Source organism: Equus caballus, chromosome 23, assembly GCF_041296265.1.
Source record: "Equus caballus isolate H_3958 breed thoroughbred chromosome 23, TB-T2T, whole genome shotgun sequence".
NCBI classification, from domain to species: domain Eukaryota; kingdom Metazoa; phylum Chordata; class Mammalia; order Perissodactyla; family Equidae; genus Equus; species Equus caballus.
In genome coordinates this window covers 26,589,318-26,608,988 of record NC_091706.1, presented here as the reverse complement: position 1 = coordinate 26,608,988, position 19,671 = coordinate 26,589,318, and the positions used below count along the sequence as shown (strand labels likewise).

The window sequence follows — 19,671 nt, the reverse complement described above, 5'->3', positions numbered from 1 at the left end:
ACAACAAAGCAGGGTAGAGGGACTAGAAAGGGATGGGAGTGAATAAATGGAATAGTTTTATCATTTGGTTAAATGTGGAAATACTATAAATCATATGGCCAGAAACCATTGCCTCATCCTACTTCCTAACAACCAGAGCAGCAGATGTTTACCAAGATGCTTCACCATGTGCATGGATTACAGCAACCCTGCAAGGCAGCGAACTATCATCATGCCCATTTTATAGATGAAGAGTCTGAGGAGACAGAGTATGTGAGTTGCTTAAAATTACACCACTATAATAAGTGGTAGAAGTGGGATTTGAACAAGAACCCATGTTCTTGATCCCTTTGTTACCCTTTTTCCTTGTCAAGAAAGGAAGGGCTCAAGGAAGGGACCAAGAGGAAAGCCAGTGAACACCAGAAGTGCAAAGGAGTGAGGCTGTCAGAAAGCACACGTGTCCCCCTCCCCGTCCTACATCTCAGTAGAATTTTTTAAAGGCAGAATATGTAAGAATATATGAACACATGTCTCCGGACTAAATTTTGCCTCCCTGGTAAAACATGCATAGATAAGTTTTTAGTTCAACCAGACTGTGACTTGAGAGGTAAGATCAGAGGAAAGGTGGAGTGTCAGATTTCTTCTAGAAGGTCCTGCCTGATTGTTACCAAAAGGGCGACTACAATACTGTTTAGTGCATTAATCATGGATTGAGTGTTATGGGAATGAAACAAGGAACAAGATGTTCTCTTGGCCCTTTAAGTGACAGTAGAGCCCGAGAGGAAGCACAGAGGCAGGTGTCTTAATACAGGTGTTAGGTTCTATGATAAAAATATTTAAGTTTAGCCAGTGTTTGGGGAAGAAGAGGGGAAGCTGTGGGGCCAGGAAAGATCATCTGAAGAGGTAATACCTGAGCTAAGTCTTTTTTTTTTTTTAAAGATTGTCACCTGAGCTAACAACTGTGGCCAGTCTTTTTCTTTTTTCCCCCCCTCTGCTTTATCTCCCCAAATCCCCCCCAGTACATAGTTGTATATCTTAGTTGCACGTCATTCTAGTCGTGGCATATGGGACGCCGCCTCAATGTGGCCTGATGAGCGCTGCCACGTCCGCGCCCAGGATCCGAACCCTGGGCCGCTGCAGCAGAGCGCGCGAACTTAACCACTCGGCCATGGAGCCGGCCCCTCTCAGCTAAGTCTTGAAGAACTAGTTGGAAACTGGTGATTAAGGGGATGAGGGAAAGGATACTCCAGGTAGAGGGAGCAGCATCAGCAGAAGTACAGAGCCGAGGGGGTGAGAGGGGTGTGTCTGGGGGAGCGCAGAGACAAGTAGTTTAGAATTAGTGGCATGTCATCAGGCGGTCGCAGGTGATGCTAAAGTAGGCAGCAGATGAGAGAGCAGGCCTTACAATCCACGTTGCGTGGAGCTGGTTCTTTTTCCTCAGGAGACAGTGAGCTAGTAAGGGATTGAAGAATGGAAATGACGTGCTGGGGTTTGCACTCTAGATGGTTAGTTTTGGTATGCAAGATCAGTTTGAAGAAGCGTGGAGATCAATTATGTCACACGCTTCTGAGGAGTGTTGTTTTTTAAGTGGACTTAATTGCTCCCACTTCCTCTCCTGTCCCTACTGAAAGGGTCCTTGGACAAACATAAGGGACCCTGACTCGTATAGAGTTAAGCAGGTTTCTTTACAACTTCTCAGGGCTGCTGTAGACTGGTGTTCATTCTGAATCTCCAAGACAGGCATATGGTATGCAGCCCTTCTCAAATATATTTGATGATAGAATCCTTCTTTAATAGGAGAGTCCAACAACTGCTTCCACCGAACACCAATTTGATAACTTCTGAATTAGGACATAGCGAGAGGAAAAAGGGGTCTGAAATAAGGTATAGGTGAAGGAAGGAAATAAGTTCAAGTTTTATTTAGCAAATAAAATAAGCAAGACTTGGTTATGGAAAGTAAGGAAGAAGTAGGAGGCAGAGGTGGACTCCCATCTGTGTGACTAAGGTTGGGTGGAGGTATCACTGAGGTTGGAAATAGGGGATAAAGAACTGCACTGGGGAGAAGAACTTAGTCTTGGCCCGTGTTGAAGTTCATGGCACCTGTAGAATTCAGGAGATGACTGGTAGACAACTGGACATGCATGTGAAGACACGAAGAGAGAAAATTTGAATGTTGTCAGCACATACAAGCAGTAGTTAAAATCATGAGAGTGGGTGAGAGTACAGAGAACTGTGGGGACTGGCAACACTTAAGTGATAAGCAGAAAAAGGACTTTGAGGAGGAGAGGTGATAGTTGCAAGAAGGAGCAAGTACATAACAGTGTCCTGCTGCAGAAAATGTTAAGTGTCCATTGGAGTTTGGCAGTTAGGTCCCTAGTGGCCTTAGTGGGAGCAATTCAGTGAAGTAGAGTGAAGCCAGATTGCAGTAAGGTGAGGGGACAGGGCTGACCACAGGGAACAGGGAAGACTGTGGCTCTAGGCTACTCTTTGAAGGAGTTTGGATGAGAAGAGGAAACAGCTAAAAAAGAATTTTTTAGAATGAGAGGGACTTAAATTTTTTAGGTTGAAAGGAAGGAAGCAATTAAAGGAGATAACTGAAGATGCTAAAGAGTGAGGCTCATTTGTGCTGCAGGATCTCTGGAGGTGGGGGCATGAGACTCATTAATGCTCTTAAGATCGGAAGAAAGATCTGAGCAGATGGGGATGCAGATTGTTTGACTCCTCAGTGAATTTTGAGGTGGCTCACCTACATACGTGCAGTGCAAAATCATTAGACAAGTAATTTAGAGAATCCAGGAAACATGGAAATATGGATAAGAAAAAACGATAGGATTCACATTGCAAAATTTATAAAAATGACTGTGTACTCTTGGAGTTGGATGGATACTGGTAAGTTTGGAAGGAAATATAGAAGTTAAATGAGTTTATACTTGTGGCCAGCCCCATGGCCGAGTGGTTAATTTCGTGTGCGCCACTTTGGCGGCCCAAGGTTTCACTGGTTTGGATCCTGGGCGAGGACCTAGCACCAATCATCAAGACATGCTGAGGTGGTGTCCCACGTCCCTCAAAAAAATAAACTAAATGTTTGGGGGGAAAAAAGTGAGTTTATACTGATAGCCTCAGTTTTCTTTGACCAAGAGTCTTAAAAGACATACTTGCATACATGTAATTATAGTTTTAAAATTCTCTTATGTATATATGTACCTTTTTTTTTTTGAGAAAGATTAGCCCTGAGCTAAGCTCTGCTGCCAGTCCTCCTCTTTTTGCTGAGGAAGACTGGCCCTGAGCTAACATCCATGCCCATCTTCCTCCACTTTATATGTGGGATGCCTGCCACAGCATGGCTTGCCAAGCAGTGCCATGTCCACACCTGGGATCCGAACTGGTGAAGCCTCGGCTGCCGAATTGGAACGTGCGCACTTAACTGCTGCACCACTGGGCCGGCCCCAAAATTCTTTTACATTTTACGTATATTTTATCAGTCATTTGAAATGATTCCATTAAGAGTTATAAATATGGATATTTTGCTGTTTAATATATACAATTTTAGTCTTTTGAGTGATTGTTAAACTTTCAGTACTAAATGTGAAGCAGTGTCACTTATTGAAACACAGTATTTCCATTTGGGTTACAGGAGGTTCCGAGCATGTACTTTTACTGAGAGATTACTGCGCGTTTGCTGAGCGTTCACCAGAGCTTGTGCAAACAAGAGTTTTTCTTTCTTCTTTTTTTTAACAGTGTCATATGTGATACTGTAGCAAAGAGCTTGTCATCCTGCCCTAAATCCACCCATAGTTCCTAGTGGTCAAGAATTACTGTCGTATGCCAATCCATTACTATATCCAGGAATCCATCTAATTTCAAATGGATATTTACAGAATAATCCCTAGTTAGTAACACTTGATTTTCAGAGAATCAGCAAGATAGGAGATGATGATTAATTTTTTAAAAGCTTCTGATTATAAACTACCTGCTAGAACTTATGATTTAACATGGATGACTGAACACATTCTTTTACTCTTCCAGAATCCCATTGAAATCACTGGAGAAAAATTAAAACAAAAATAAATTAATGACAGAGTTGGAAAACCAGAAAATGAACATTGTGAAATTTTTAGAAGATAAAAAGCAGATTATTGAAGGATCAGTTAATTAAAGAGTGGAACAGCTAAGCAATTCCACTCATCTTTGAAGCACCTAATTCTGGAGTATGCCGCCAGGCTAAGTAAGGCTAAGAAAGCAGCTCTCTGAAGTGGGAGTTGTGACACAAGAAACAGGGATTGGCAGAGAAGAGCATTATCTAAAATGACTACAAGGAGGAACTGAAGTAAGCTGCCCACACTCTGGCTGTGGTGACCTTCCACTCCCTTTATAATCACCAGAAGTGCCTATAATCAGAATTTACGTTTACTGAAAGTGAACCAGAATTCTCAGTTGGCTGAGGAAAAGCACTTCAAACTTTAGTCTTAGGCCCTCATCTGTAAATATGCATGGAATCTTCAAATTTAAAAAAAACTAGTAACATAAAAGGAGACACCAAATTAACCTGTTCAAGAAAGTAGTTACTAGAAGAAACAGAAGAAATTTAAAAACTAATACAGAGATTCATAAGGCTATTGCATGCATAAAGAGTAGGATGCTAGGAAAGAGAAATATTTAGTTTCTGGAAATTAAAAATAATCATTTTGAAAATAGAACACTCAGAAGGTGGACTAGATAGAACGGATTCAGTTGAAGCTTAATTTTGTGAAATGGAAGATGTGATTGAGAGATTCCCTTAACATGCACTGAAAAGGAATGGAAGATGAAAGTTGTGAAAGAAAAGTGAAAATCCTAGGAGAACAGTAATTGGCATAAAGTAAGTGCACAAAGACTTGTTGAGTTAATGAGACAACACAGACAGCAGTATTAGCCTTATCAGCAATGAGAAGAATCTTTCTCTAAGAATTAACTACAAACTAAACAGCGAATCCAAGAAAGAAGATTTTAAATGAAACTGACGATGCCATGTGACCTGCCATTCCACTTTATAATCACCAGAGATGACCTATAATCAGAAGTCTAAATAAATAATAATGCGTGTGTGAAAATAAAGTGAACTAAAATTCTACATTTTAGCATGAATGGAGGCAGGGCAGGATAAAGAAAGTGAAAGTATGTTCTGGATCTTGTTTTATTCAAGGGAAGGATGTAGTGTTTAGCCGTAGGTGTTGATAGGAAAGCATATTACAATATATTTAAAGTTAAAGGTCTGTCAGTAAGGATGGGTTAGATAATGCTTCGGTAGCAAGCCCAAATTCTTAGTGACTTAACACAACAGCTGTTTATTTGTGCTCATAATGCATGCCTTTCAGATTGGCTAGGACCCCTTCTCCATATCGCCCTCAACCGGAGAGTCAGCCAGCAAAGCACTATTTGGAGTATGGCTGGTTGCAACACCCAAGGAAAGAGAGAGTGGTGCAGCATACGCTGACTTAAAGCCTCTGCCTACATGTAACACGTCTCTTCTCACATCTCATTGACCAAAGAAAGTCACATGGTCATGCCTGAGTTCAACAGAGCAAGGAAGTGCAGACTTACTGTGCCCAGGCAAGAAGAGAGAGCAAATAGACATCAACAACTTTAGTGGCTGCCAAACTACTAGGAAAGGGGGGGATGGAATTTAAAATTTAAGAAAATTCAGGAAAGAAGAAAGAAAGCTACGTAGGGAAAAAACCCCACAAGGTAGCAATACCAAATGTTTTCCTCACAATAAATGTAAGTTAAATGCTGGAATTCCTTAGGCTTGACTAAAAATAGAAAATCCAACCATACACTCTTTGGAAAACCAATCTAAAAAACTAATGGATTATAAAGAAAAGTATATCCGGCTGATCCTAACAAAAGTGTATGTGGCCGTGTTAACTTTAGACTAAGTAGCATAAATGGAACTCAAGATGAAAACCATAAAATGGGATAAAGAAAAAACATTCCTTTTTGGCTAAGAAAATGTGTAGTTTTGGGACTGGCCCCATGGCATAGTGGTTAAGTTTGGGGCTCTCTGCTTTGGCAGCCCAGGTTCACGGGTTCCGATTCCAGGCACAGACCTACACCATTCATCAGCCATGCTGAGGCAGCAATCCACATGTAAATCGAAGGAAGATGGCAACAGATGTTAGCTCAGGGCTAATCTGCCTCAGCAAGAAGAAAAAAAAGTACAGTTTTGCAGAAAAAAAGTTTTTAAATGTATCTACAATCCAAAAACTCAATTTCAAAATTTATAGAGTGAAAATTAGAAATACAAGGAAAAATACACAAACCACCTATGAGAGAGACTTTAACACATCTGTCTTCAAAATCAGTGGATCTACCACTATGCACTCAATGGCAAAAAGTTAAAAATACTGACTAGCAAATGCTGGTGAGGATGCAGAGCAACTGGAATTCTCATAGATTGCTGGTGGGAATGCAAAAGATGCAGTCACTCAAAACAGTTTATCAGTGTCTTTAAACATCAAGCATGCTGTGCGACCCAGCAGTCTCACTCCTCGGTATGTACCATAGAGAGATGGAAACTCATGTTCATGTAAAAACCTATACATGGGTGTTTACAGCCGTTCTATTCATAATCACCAAAGAGCCTTCCAGCAGGTGAGTGGATAAATGGTGGTGGATACTCACAGTGGAATACTACTCAGTGATAAAAAGGAACCAATTATTGATCCGTGTACAACTTGGATGAATCTCAGAATCTCAAAGTCGTATGTTAAGTGAAGGAAGCCAAAAGGTCGTATCTCTATGGAATCTCAAAAGATTACATACTTAATGATTCCATTTATATGACATTCTCGAAAAGGCAAAACTGGAGTGATCGGCAGTAGATCAGTGGTTGCCGTGTGTTGGGGTCAGGGGAGGATTTGATTGCGAAGAGGCTGGGCAGGGGAGTTTTTTCAGTGATGCACTGTTCTGTATAGTGATTGTGGTGGTGGTAGCGTGAATCCACACATACGTTAAAATTCATGGAACTGTGCCCTGCCCCCAAAAGTCAGTTTTTTTCTGTAATAATTTTAAAACAAAAACTCAGGCCCCTCCACTTCTCATCAATAGGTCAGGATAGGGAAGATATCATCTAACATAAATATTTTGTATCCATTATGAATGCAAAACATATTCTTTTGGAAATCTCTGGAACATTTATAAAAATTCTTCATATGAGGGTAAAAAAATACAAAGATCATACAGACCGTGTTCTCTTTTCAAAATGTGATAAAACTAATGACAAAAATCCTGTCCACTTGGAAATTTTTATCTTTTGAATAACTCATTTATAGGGGAAAACAAAAATTACAGAGTATTTAGAATTAAAAACTAGTTCTCAAAACCTGGGGGATTCTGCCAAGTGAGGTGTTACAGGAAATTTTATAGATTTTAATTTATTTTTCAGGAAGTAAGAAAACTGAAAATAAGTGAAGTAAAAATTTAACTTTAGAAGCCAGAAAAAAAGATAAACTGAAAGAAAGTAGAAAGAAGATACCTATAAACTTCTTAAATTTTTAAAAAGAGACTTTTTAAATTATAAGGGAGGACTGTTTACAATTTGCTCCCAATATGATTGTATAACTTTATTCCAATAAATTTGAAAAACTAGATGAAGTGTGATGACTTTTTTTAATAATATAGTTTCTAAAAATTGACAAGAGGTGGAAAATGAAAATAGATCAAACATCTTAGAAGAAATTGAAAAGGTAGTACAAGAACTTCTTTTTAAAGATGTTATCTTTTTCCTTTTTCTCCCCAAATCCCCCTAGTACATAGTTGTATATTCTTCGTTGTGGGTCCTTCTAGTTGTGGCATGTGGGACGCTGCCTCAGCGTGGTTTGATGAGCAGTGCCATGTCTGTGCCCAGGATTCAAACCAATGAAACACTGGGCCGCCTGCAGCGGAGCGTGAGAACTTAACCACTGGGCCACGGGGCCAGCCCCCAAGAACTTCTTTTAAAAGGCAAATGCTGGGGCCGGCCTGGTGGTGCAGCAGTTAAGTTTGAACATTCCAATTTGATGGCCCGGGGTTTGCTGGTTCGGATCCCGGGTGCACACATGGCGCCACTTATCAAACCATGCTGTGGCAGGCATCCCACATAGAAAGTAGAGGAAGATGGTTATGGATGTTAGCTCAGGGCCAGTCTTCCTCAGCAAAAAGAGGAGGATTGGCAGCAGATGTTAGCTCAGGGCTAATCTTCCTCAAAAAAAATTAAAGTGAGATACTATTTGTCAGTCCCTTGAAATGGCAGATGTTAAAGGGTTGGGAACAGCTAGTGCTGGAGTTAATGTGAATAAAGGAGCACTCTCATCACCGAAGGGAGTGCAAGTCAATACAGCTTGTGGGTGGACAGTTTGTCAGTGTATATCGATCTTTAAAATGTGTCCAGCTTCTGATTTAACAATTCTGATTCTAGGCATCCACCCTAAAGAAGCAGTCATGTGAGTGTCCTAAGAGTCAGGTAAATGAATGTGAAAGTGGAATGTGTGTTTTTTGAAATAAGAAGTTAGAAACAGCATAATTGTACATAAATGCAGAAATCATTGAATTAGTACATACCAATTCCTACCATGCGGTACTCTGCAGCAGATAAAAACAGTAGCTCTATAGTGTGAACGTGAGCATATTTCTAAGACATACTGAAATGAAGTTAAAGTTGTGGAATAATACTTATTACACACTCCTGTCTACATTTATATGGTTAAAAGCCTTTTACATATATGTAGCGTACATACTTCCACAGCCCAGCTTTCTCGAACACTTTAACCTCCATAGTCTTCAGGTAACTCACGTTAGAGTCCCCGTTTAAAAACCCACTGTTTCACTGAAAGCCTGAGTTTTCAAACTGACACATCTGCAGGAGAATTCTAAAATATAATTTGGTCAAAGAGTTAGAGAACAGGAAGACAGGTGCCGTGTGACTTCAGGCAGTCGCCTGGTGTGGGTGGCCGCTCATGGGCACGTGATCCGCTACGGCGGTGGCCAGGGTTCAGCCTCGTGCCCACGTTTGTACATTTTAAACCAGTGCGAATTAAAAACAAAAACCCAAGCAGTTTGGAAGTAGATAAGGACACCTCCTGTGGATTAAATAATTATTAACTTTGTTCCTGGGAGGCCAGTAAGGATTAGTTTGTTTATTTAATGATTTAGAAAGATAGTCCTCAATGTGCGTGAAACGTAGAGGAGGCTTTATCTCTTCAAAAACCCAGAAACAAAACCTCACCAAATCTTAAAACTAGATAATCCCAGTTTAGTACGGTAAATGATAAAATTAACACTAAAGTCAATTTGCTAAATAGCTCTAATTTCTTTATACCAAAGTCAAACTTTACGCAAATCTTTCCTAAGAATTGAGTGCCTTATTATATACCAGGATAGGTGACACTTTCGTATATTATTCGAAGATTTGCAAACCTACAAGAGGTCAAAGGTGTTACCTTTACCCCATACATCAGTCACACCCTGGTCTAAGCTACTGCTCTTGGTAAGTGTCTAGAACAGCAAATGGGAGGCCATGAAACATGTTTTTCTTGGTTTCCTGTTCTTTCCTGACACTTAGGTTTATACCATTTTCTATAGTTGCTCTCTTCTCCAATGTAATATAATAACTACAAGTTTAAATTGGCTAAGCCTCAAAAAGTTTTGGTAGAGTTTTCCATTTATTTTTGTTAATTAAATGTTAAAAAATGTTTTAATTAAATACCTTTTTGCAGAAATCACTCATCTTGGAGTGAAATTCATAGTCTTTAAGGCCTAGATTTTGAATACAATGACAAGATAAAGTTTGGTGTTTTCTCTCACTGACAGGAGTAGATTTACCCTGAATCTTTTACTGGGGTTAACGTTTTAAACGTTTAACTTTAGGTTAAAATAAAGCTTCAGGCCTAAGACCCTCAGTTGTCTGTGATTTTGCCATGCCTTTCAAGTATTTCCTTTTTTAAAGAGGACCAGGATTGTACTTTCCGCTAAACTGAGTTAAATCTTTTCCATGATTTACAGAGAGATTGTAATCATTTAGGGCTTCTCCATGTTTGGTCGACTTGAAACCCATCATTCTTCTCTACAATGAAAAGATGCCTCTCCGCCTGCCTACTTCTCCATCTCGCCATTCTCCCCTGGAGGAAAGTCGAAAGCCTGGGGCCGTGGGTTAGAGAGCGTTAGCCTTGCAGGGTGCTGCCTTCTATGTCCGCAGCAGCTTAGTTGCTGCTTCAGCTCCGCAGGCTGCTCTTCACATCACAGTCCTTGCCAGTGACTTCAGCGCCACTGGGCCTCTCTTCAGGAGAGACTCCAGGAGACGTTAGGCAGAGATTTCTCTAAGATGTGAGTTTCCTTTTAATGATTTTGAGGAGAAGCAGCTTCTGAGGAGAGCAACCACCACAGCACACAGGCCTCAGCCAGCCTTGGACTTATGCCCGGTGTGGGGAGGGCCCCGTGGCAGTGGGACTGACCCCAGGAGAGTGGGTTTCTCCCAGCTCAGTGTAAGTTCACAAGTCACGGACTCCAGACAACTGGCCAAGGGAGTGACATCTTGGAGAGCCTGAAGCCAGGATTGCTCTGCAGTAGAGGCAGCCGCAGAAAGAGCCAGACTGCACCACCAGCACTGACTGAGACCCCTCTGACCCTGAACCAAACAGAAACTGGGCAGGAAATAATTGTGGGCTTTTAATTTCTTTAGAGCTCAACCTTCAGAAGAAAGGATTTTTTTTTTTAAGACTTTAATTCCTCCCTGAGAATTTAATAATGTGAGGCATTTCATATAGTTCAAATCAGGGCATTTTAATATTGCTGGCATTTATTATTTGGAGGAGTTTTATACCTTCCTTTGAGTTTACTGCATAATCTCCAGTGAGCTCTACTGAATGTCCTACCTGGGGAAATGTGAGATGAAAAACAGATTGGGGAATGAATTTTCAGGCTAGGGCATCAAGATAGCCTCAAGTACGCGTAATTGATGTTCTATTCAGACCCATTTCAGAGCCTTCAGGGTCCTGCGGCTGACCTCAGGAGGATTCACAAAGGAATCACGATGATGTCAGGCAGCCTCACAGCGGGTGACAGCACGGCTCACGTGCACGCAGCATCCTTTCCCAGGAAGAACAGCTTCATTTGTGCAGTGCTGAGCTCTACGTATTAAGAAACCCAAATGTTAGAAATATTGGGGAGGCAGAGGGAGAGGCATTTTTCCTGTCACCGAAACCAAAGTGGGTTCCCTCCTGGTGAGTTAAATCCGACTCTCCACCAGAAGCAGTTGTCTCACAAAGTAAAGTATGTTTGCAGCAAACAGGAGACCACGTGGAATCATTTTCAGAGTCATGGCGTCACCGAACAAAGAGAAGCAGGGACCTTTTATTTCCGAAGAGGAATGAATATTCAAAAGGGAGAGGTGGGTGTTCGCTTGCACAGCCTCAGTTGGAAAATATGCTTCCACATACACTGCAGGTTCTGGTAACAAGGCCTAAGCTCCTCCTGGAGAGATCAAAGGCCACAGGCGTAGCTCTCTGGTGAGGTTTGGTCTGGTTCAGGGTGGTTGGTGATTGCATCTCCTTAACATAACAGAAGGAAAAGAACAATTTGGAAAAACAATTAAAATATCCAACCCCACCCTTGAGTTCCTTGGGACAATTAGTCGGTGACATTCCCTCCCTTCGTGTGTCAGCTTAAGACCATAAAGATGAGTGTCTGCTTTCTCAGAGCTTTGAGGACTAAGTGTTCGTTCTTTTTTCAGACTTCCTTCTTCCTCCCAGGATGGCGTGGCTTATTTATTCTGGCTGGTGAGGTTGGCAAAGGGGTCATTACGCAGGCAAACCTCTTCCCTCAGATTCTCTTTTGGATCCTGCCTGTCCCCAAGCAGCATGCAATCTTCTGTCTAGTTTTGTCCTTCTTCCGTAGTAACTTCACTGGGCCTTCTCTGCTGCAAGGTGGGCACAGCAGGCCTGCTGTTGCCTGGTCGGGAATTCCATTTGGTGGGGGAAGAGGAAAGGCAAGACTAGCCTGGACTTGGCCTCCAGTCATGGTCTCCAGTCCACCTTGAAAAGTACTGACGCTGCTGTTTCGATCCCTCCTGGAGCCTATTGGGCTTCTGTGAATAGGTTTCAGTTGGATTTAGAACTTTGAAGGGAGAAGGACAGGATTCATTAGTACCCTAAAAACTCAACACGGACTGTCTTCCTTCACACGTTAAGAAATGTGACAACTAACTCTAGAGTCCCACTTCCATAGCTTCTGCCATAGGAGAGACTGAACTCCTTCCTCGGTTCCAGTTAAAAATCCTGGCAAAACTACCTCACATCCAGTAGGATGGCTACTCTGAAAACACACACACACACACACAGAAATAACAAGCATTGGCGAGGATGTGGAGGAATTGGAACCTTTGTGCACTATTGGTGGAAATGTAAAATGGTACAGCCACTAGGGAAAACAGTATGGTGATTCCTCAAAAAATTAAAAATAGAATTGCCATAGGATCCAGCAATTCCACATCTGAGTATATATCCAAAAGAATGAAAGCAAGGTCTCAAAGAGACATTTGTACACCCTGTTCATTGCAGCATTATTCACAATAGCCAAAAGGTAGAAGCAACCCAAGTGTCCACTGGCAGATGAACGGAAGAACAGAATGTGATATATACACATGTGAGATAACAGAAAATATATAGCTCAGTCTCTGCCCCTCATTCCCAGTACAGAGCTCTTAAAACCCTTGTAACTCCTTGGTGTCAAGAGCACTAGGAGGGGTCTGGTCTCCAAAGAGACCAAGCCTTGATTAGAAGCTCCCCTTCTCCAGAGAGGGGAGAGGGGCTGGAAATGGAGTTGACGATTGATCACGCCCACATGAGGAAGCCTTGACAAAATCCCATAGTGCAGGTGCAGAGAGCTTCCAGGTTGCTGAGCACGCTCCATGTACTGGAGGGTGACACATGCCCACTCCACAGGGACAGAATCTCCTGCACTCGGGACCCTCCCAGACCTTGCCGTGTGTGTATCTTCATCTGGCTGTTCAGCTGTATCCTTTATTATATCCTTTAATAAATTGGTAAATATAAATAAATGTTTACCTGAGTTCTGTGAGCTGTTCTAGCAAATAATCGAACCCAAGGGGGAGAATGTCATGGGAACCTCTGATTGGTAGCCAAGTCAGACAGAAATTATGGGCAACCTGGGGACCTACTCCTTGCTATGGGCATCTGAAGTGGGGGGCAGTCTCATGGGGCTGAGCCCTTAACCTGTGGGATCTGATGCTGTCTCCAGGTAGATAGTGTCAGAATTGAGTTGAGTTGTAGGACACCCAGCTGGTGTTGCAGAATTGCTTGGTGTGGGAAAACCTGCCACACATCTGGTGTCAGAAGTGTCATGATGGGGCTGGCCCGGTGGTGCAGTGGTTAAGGGCGCACGTTCTACCTGGGCAGCGGCCCGGGGTTTGCCTGTTCGGATCCCAAGTGCAGACATGGCACCACTTGGCAAGCCATGCTGTGGTAGGCATCCCACATACAAAGTAGAGGAAGATGGGCACGGATGTTAGCTCAGGGCCAGTCTTCCTCAGTAAAAACAGGAGTTTGGCAGCAGGTGTTAGCTCAGGGCTAATCTTCCTCAAAAAACAACGAAAAAAGAAAGAAGTGTTGTGAGCGTGGTGGTAGTGAGGGTAAGGCAGAAACACAGGGAAGAAACACAGGGAAGACTGGGTTTTTTCTAATACATAAAATGGAGTAGTCATATTCATAGAGACAGCAAGTAGAACTGTGGTTGCCAGGGGTCAGGAAGGCGGGGAGACGGGGATGGAGAGTTGCTTAATGGGTGGAAAGTTTCAGTTTTGCAAGGTGAAAGAATGCTGGAGCTTGGTTGCACAGCAACATGAATGTACTTAACATTATGAACTATACACTTACTGATTAAAATGGTAAGTTTTTCTTTTTTTTTTTTTGAGGAAGATTAGCCCTGAGCTAACATCCGCTGCCAATCCTCCTCTTTTTGCTGAGGAAGACTGGCCCTGAGCTAACATCCGTGCCCATCTTCTTCTACTTTATATGTGGGACGCCTACCACAGCACGGCTTGCCAAGCGGTGCCATGTCCGCACCCATAATTTGAATCAGTGAACCCCAGGCCGCCAAAGTGTGAACTTAACCACTGCGTCACCAGGCCGACCCCCCAAAATGGTAAGTTTTTTGTTATGTGTATTTTACCACAATTTTTTAAAATCCTGGGGAAGATTTTTGACGAGTACCCCTTGGATCAGGGCTCACTCCTGAAGCCATCAGTTGTGGCCAGTGGGCAGGGCTGGCTCAGAACATCGGAGCCTCCACTCACGGAAGGGAGGAGCCCTGGATGTCTGCTACTGTGGGCCTTCACATAACCTGAAAGTAGTGAGACTCTGGAAAGCTCTGGAATCTCGTGTCTAAAAAATATCTGTGGCAAAGAAAATCATAAATGGAACTGAAGAGTCATTGAGATTTTTGCAGAAGAAACAATTTTGTAGTTGTTTTTCTTTTTTTTTGCCAGTCAAATGGAAAAGGTAAAATATTTTTTCTTTGAGTTGTCCAAGCTCAGAAGAATAAAAGTAAGAAATCTCAGAAGTTCAGTCTGAGATGACAGGACAGGAAATGCAAGAAAGACAGATTTTTTGCAGAAGCTCTAGGATAGATGGAGCGTTCCTGCAGGATAAGTATTTCTCAGTGATGTACGGTCTTCTGAGTTCAGCCATTTAGGGTCATGTGCAATTTTTAGCAATAAGGATTTAGTGATTTTAAAATAAAAACGTCTTTCTTTCGTAGTATCACCTAGCGCTTTGTTTCAGGATAAAATGCTAATCATTGATTTTCTGTTCAAACTTGGATTTCTGCTGGGCTGGTATCTCCTTCGAAGGAGACCGCCTGCACGAGGGATGAAGTGGCACGTCTGGGAGATAGTGTACATCAGCCTACCATCTCAGGATTCTGATCACTGACAGAAGTGGAGACGGGGTCACCAGGCTGAGCTGTGCAAAGGACCGGAAGCTGAGGAGGGTATGCAGTATTTGCCTTTCCAGCCCGCTGCCTTTCTTCTGTCAAGAGCATCTCCTTTGGGGTCGCACTAGTCCCAACCCACTTCAGCATGGGGGGTCGGTGGGTGCTGCCGATCCTATCACTCTGCACCCTGGATGCAGGAGCGGGTGTGCAACCCAAAGGCCCTACAGCCCTTCCAAGGTGATCTTCAAACTAGAAACAAGGGGAGAGAGTCCCTTCGCTCTCATGGCAAAGATGGGACAGTCCCCGGCCATGGTTACAGGCCTGAGGAGAAAGCCAGTTTGAGAGAATGGAATGATGTAAAGAGAGAAGCAAAGATGGGAGAGAAAGACAGACACAAGCGCACGCCTCACAGCACGTGGGGTTTTGTCCAGGTCGTCCCTGAAGCGGAGCCTTACCCTGTCCACCTGCCCCGAGGTTTGATTCCAGGTTCCATGAATGGCTTCATTTCTCCTCTACCTAAGCTGGCAGGAGCTGGATTTCAGTCACTTGCAATTAAAAGAGGCCAGGGATGCAGCTGAGCTCGTGGAGCACACAGGCCGCCCAGCGTTCCTGGGCTGAAGGAGACATGCTCTGAAGACGGCCTAGCGACAGGATTAGGCTGCTGCCTTCCCTTCGTGAAAGAACAAGCAGCGGGAAATGCCGTCTTGAACAGTGGACGAAGAGCAAAGGAGAGCCGTCTGGTTTCTGCTCCCACCATTAATGTGCCATGTCATCTCGGATGAGCTACTTTCTAGTCCTCTTAAAATGAGGTGCTAGATAATACCATCCGAAGGGCACTTTCAGCCCTGATGTTATTTCAGATACGTAAGTGTCAATCTGATTCATGCTGCTGAGTCTTCTCTTGATTCTGATGCCAACTCTGCCTTCAGTACTTTGCTCAAGTCTTGCTCACTTCTTTAACGGGGTTTAACTTTGGTCTTCCTGAGTTGGCCAGAGGAGCCAAGACAGGGAAACAGCGGGTCCTCTATCTCCTCCGTTAAATTGAGCACTCAGATATCTAAAAAAGAAAAGATAGGAGCTGGCGTGGTGGTGCAGTGGTTAAGTTCAGACGTTCTGCTTCTGCGGCCTAGGGTTCACCAGTTTGGATCCCGGGTGCAGACCTATGCACTGCTTGGCAAGCCATGCTGTGGCGGGCGTCTCACATATAAAGTAGAGGAGGATGGGCACAGATGTTAGCTCAGGGCCAGTCTTCCTCAGCAAAAAGAAGAGGATTGGTAGCAGATGTTAGCTCAGGGCTAATCTTCCTCGAAAAAAAAGAAAAGAAAAGATACCTATTTATTGGCAGTATAGGGCATAAAGAAGGTAAAAGAAAGAAGAATCTCAAACTATCCTCAGCATCTTCTGGTCCCAGGTTGGATGCTGCTACTGGCTGATGTTTTACCGCAGGATGGAAGTGGCCAAAGATGGAAGGGACGTGTAGCCAGGAGTTGAGTCCTGCTTTTGGAAGAGTGGTTAGAGTTGATATTGTGGAAGACTCCTGGAAAAATTGTCTGTGTAGGTCTGAGTTCCTCCAATATAATCAGTAAGAGCCTTTTAACAGACTGGGAACTTCCAACAGAACTGGGACCACTGTTCTTAAGCAAAACACACTAAAGTGTATGCGTTCCTTTCAGGAACTATCTCGTCTATTGTGAGGAAGGAGAGGAATATTGTGGTGCCTCTTGAAAGGGCTAAGTCCCTCTGAAGAATTTGCTTGCTTTTTCCTTTGAAATATGTATGTGTGTATGTGTCCCCAAAAGAAGTTAAAGAAGACTGTGACGGGTTGACACCACGAACTTTTAGTTTTTGTGTTGGGAGCAATAACACAATGGGTCAGAGGATTTCCTGGAAAGGCTATGCTTTCAGAGGCTGGACTGAACTCAGCAAAACCCTTGGCTGGCTGCCTGCTAAGAAGGGAGCTTCACCAGCTCTGGACCCTGGGCCTGTCTGGACTGTTGAAAAGTCTCGCTCAGACAGATGGTGAGTTTTGTACTTGTGTTGACATTCTATTGATGGAGGATAAAGAAGAAGGCACCCATTCTTTAGTTTCTGTCTCTTGGTATGATGTGATGTCTGTTTCCTGGTGAGAAAAAGAATCAAATGGTAGAATCGCTCAAAGAAAAGAGGCATCCCCAGTTTGAGTTGGCCCTAAACGAGCTGGATCCCACCGTGTCTTCTGAACAAGCAAGACATGAATCTGAGCACTTCTGGCTTTTTGATGGGCTCACAAGCTATCAAACAGGATCTTCTCATCCAAAACTGTTACATCAGAAATGTACCATCAGGGACCAGCCCGGTGGCAGAGCGGTTAAGTTCACGCGTTCTGCTTCGGCGGCCTGGGGTTTGCCAGTTCGGATCCTGGGTGCAGACATGGCACCACTCAGCAAGCCATGCTGTGGTAGGCTTCCCACATATAAAGTAGAGGAAGATGGGCACGGATGTTAGCTCAGGGCCAGTCTTCCTCAGCAAAAAGAGGAGAATTGGCGGCAGAGGTTAGCTCAGGGCTGATCTTCCTCAAAAAAAAAGAAAAGAAATGTAACATCAGACCTACTCGTTAGTTTATTTCTGCTTAAGGCCTATGCAGAAGAATAGGCTGAACAATTATTGGCTCAACTAATTTATCCTGCTTCGTTATAACAGAAAAAGAAAAGTGTGAGTGTGTGCACATGCATGCGTGTGTGCATGCACATAAGTGAGTATGGCTTTTTATTTCTTTCCAGTCTAAATCAAAATTTGCTTACTATCTGTTACGTAGAATAAGTAAGTAAGCTGCCAAGCAGTGCACATAGTATGCTAGCTTTCGGGTAAAAGGGGAGGAGGGAATAAGTGTATATTTGCATTTGCTTATATTTGCTAAACAAACTCTGAAAAGATACAAAAGCAACTGAGAAAAGTGGCTACTAGCGGAGATGGGGTGGGACCTGGATGGGAGCAGGGCAGGGCAATTTTCACTGTGCATCTTTCTATGGCTGATTTTGAACCATGGAATCTATCACCAATTCAAAAAATACACTCAGGACCTAAACTAAAATCGTCCTAGACAGCTGGACATTCCCTATCTACATTCTGAATTTCTGTAATGTTTGAACATTTTGAAATGATCATGTGTTACATTTGCCTCAGGAAAACTTAAAAAAAGAGAAAACAACAAATACTATCAATGTTTTTCTATGTAAGCAGATCTGGGAAAACAAAGGCCAAGTATCCGATGGTTCTCCAGAGACCAAAATAGGGTACCAACACGCCAAGTCCAACAAGTAGGGCAGAAGAGAGGCTCTCCCAAACAATTGCTTTTCTATATACATGTCTCAAAATGTATATTGCAAATGGTTAGAAAGCTTCTCCTCTGAGCCACTCTCCCAAGGATGGATACAATGTTCCTATGGCCCTGAGCAATTGCAGGAAGACTGAAGACCAAGATAACAGGAACAGCTAAATTGGTGATGGATGAAGAGGTGAGAAGTGGCTTAGAACAAAAAGAGGCCATAGATCTACAGAGAAAAATGGAACATCTTAACCAAGGCTCCTGCTTAAGATTCCATGGATCAACTCTGGGGCTGCAGGACAGGGGAGCCTCACCAGTAAGGTCACAGGAACACTATATGAAGCCCTTGCTTGCTCTTTAGGGAGCACGCAGTGGTTTTTTGTTTTTTTTTTTTTTAGGAAGATTAGCCCTGAGCTAACATCCACTGCCAATCCTCCTCTTTTTGCTGAGGAAGACTGGCCCTGAGCTAACATCCGTGCCCATCTTCTTCTACTTTATATGTGGGACGCCTACCACAGCATGGCTTGCTGAGCGGTGCCATGTCCGGGCCTGGACTCAAACCAGCAGACCCCGGGCCGTCAAAGCAGAACGTGTGAACTTAACCGCTGTGCCACCTGGCCGGCCCCAACACGCAGTGTTCTGTTGAGGGAGTGGCAGCACGGCGAGGAGGGAAGGCAAGGCAGGGCACGCCCCATGCTTGTGCAACAGCTTCCCCTGCTCATGCCCTTCACCTCTGGATCTTGTCTACTGCTCTGGTTCAGCTTGTATTTCTCTGGCTTGCTCTCTTTTAGAAGAATTTAAATGACTTTACTCACGCCTTGAAATCATTTTAAAAAGCAGGGAGTGTGTATTCTACGAAGGGTTAATTCTCTGGAACAGGAGTGCAGTGGTTTGCTCCTTGCTTTGATTGATCAGATTCTTGGTAACCCAAGACGAATCCCTGACCTGGGTCTCAGCTTTCCCTTCTATGAAATGGGAAAAGAAGTTCCAAGCAGGGAACAGGAGATAACACCTGTGGGGCCGCACAGGGCAGGACTGGCCCAGCCGGGCAATGTCACTTACCTCCTTGGGCCACTTTCCTTGTCAGAAAGTGAAGGAGTTGCACTAAATTCCTGAGATCTGCATTCAATTCAATAACTAACACCCAGGGCCGGCCCAGTGGTGCAGCTTCTAAGTGTGCACGTTCTGCTTCGGTGGCCTGGGGTTGACCCATTTGGATCCCGGGTGTGGACATGGCACCGCTTGGCAAGCCATGCTGTGGCAGGCATCCCACATATAAAGTAGAGGAAGATGGGCACGGATGTTAGCTCAGGGCCAGTCTTCCTCAGCAAAAAGAGGAGGATTGACAGCAGTTAGCTCAAGGGCTAATCTTCCTAAAAAAATAAATAAATAACACCCAAAAATGTGTGTAAGTCACACTGAAGACT

The 19,671-nt window shown here is 43.4% G+C and overlaps 1 protein-coding gene across 2 annotated transcripts in view; it reads left to right on the top strand.

The window, feature by feature from the left end:
- CEP78 (centrosomal protein 78) overlaps nt 1–5,930 on the top strand; it is a 37,510-nt gene extending 31,580 nt beyond the window's left edge. For both annotated transcript variants that reach the window (XM_070248537.1, XM_023627172.2), the window contains one exon: nt 4,006–5,930. In XM_070248537.1, the coding sequence (XP_070104638.1) occupies nt 4,006–4,016 (11 nt within the window). In that variant the 3' untranslated portion in view covers nt 4,017–5,930. The remainder of the gene's footprint in view (nt 1–4,005) is intronic.
- The last annotated feature ends 13,741 nt before the right edge of the window (nt 5,931–19,671 follow it).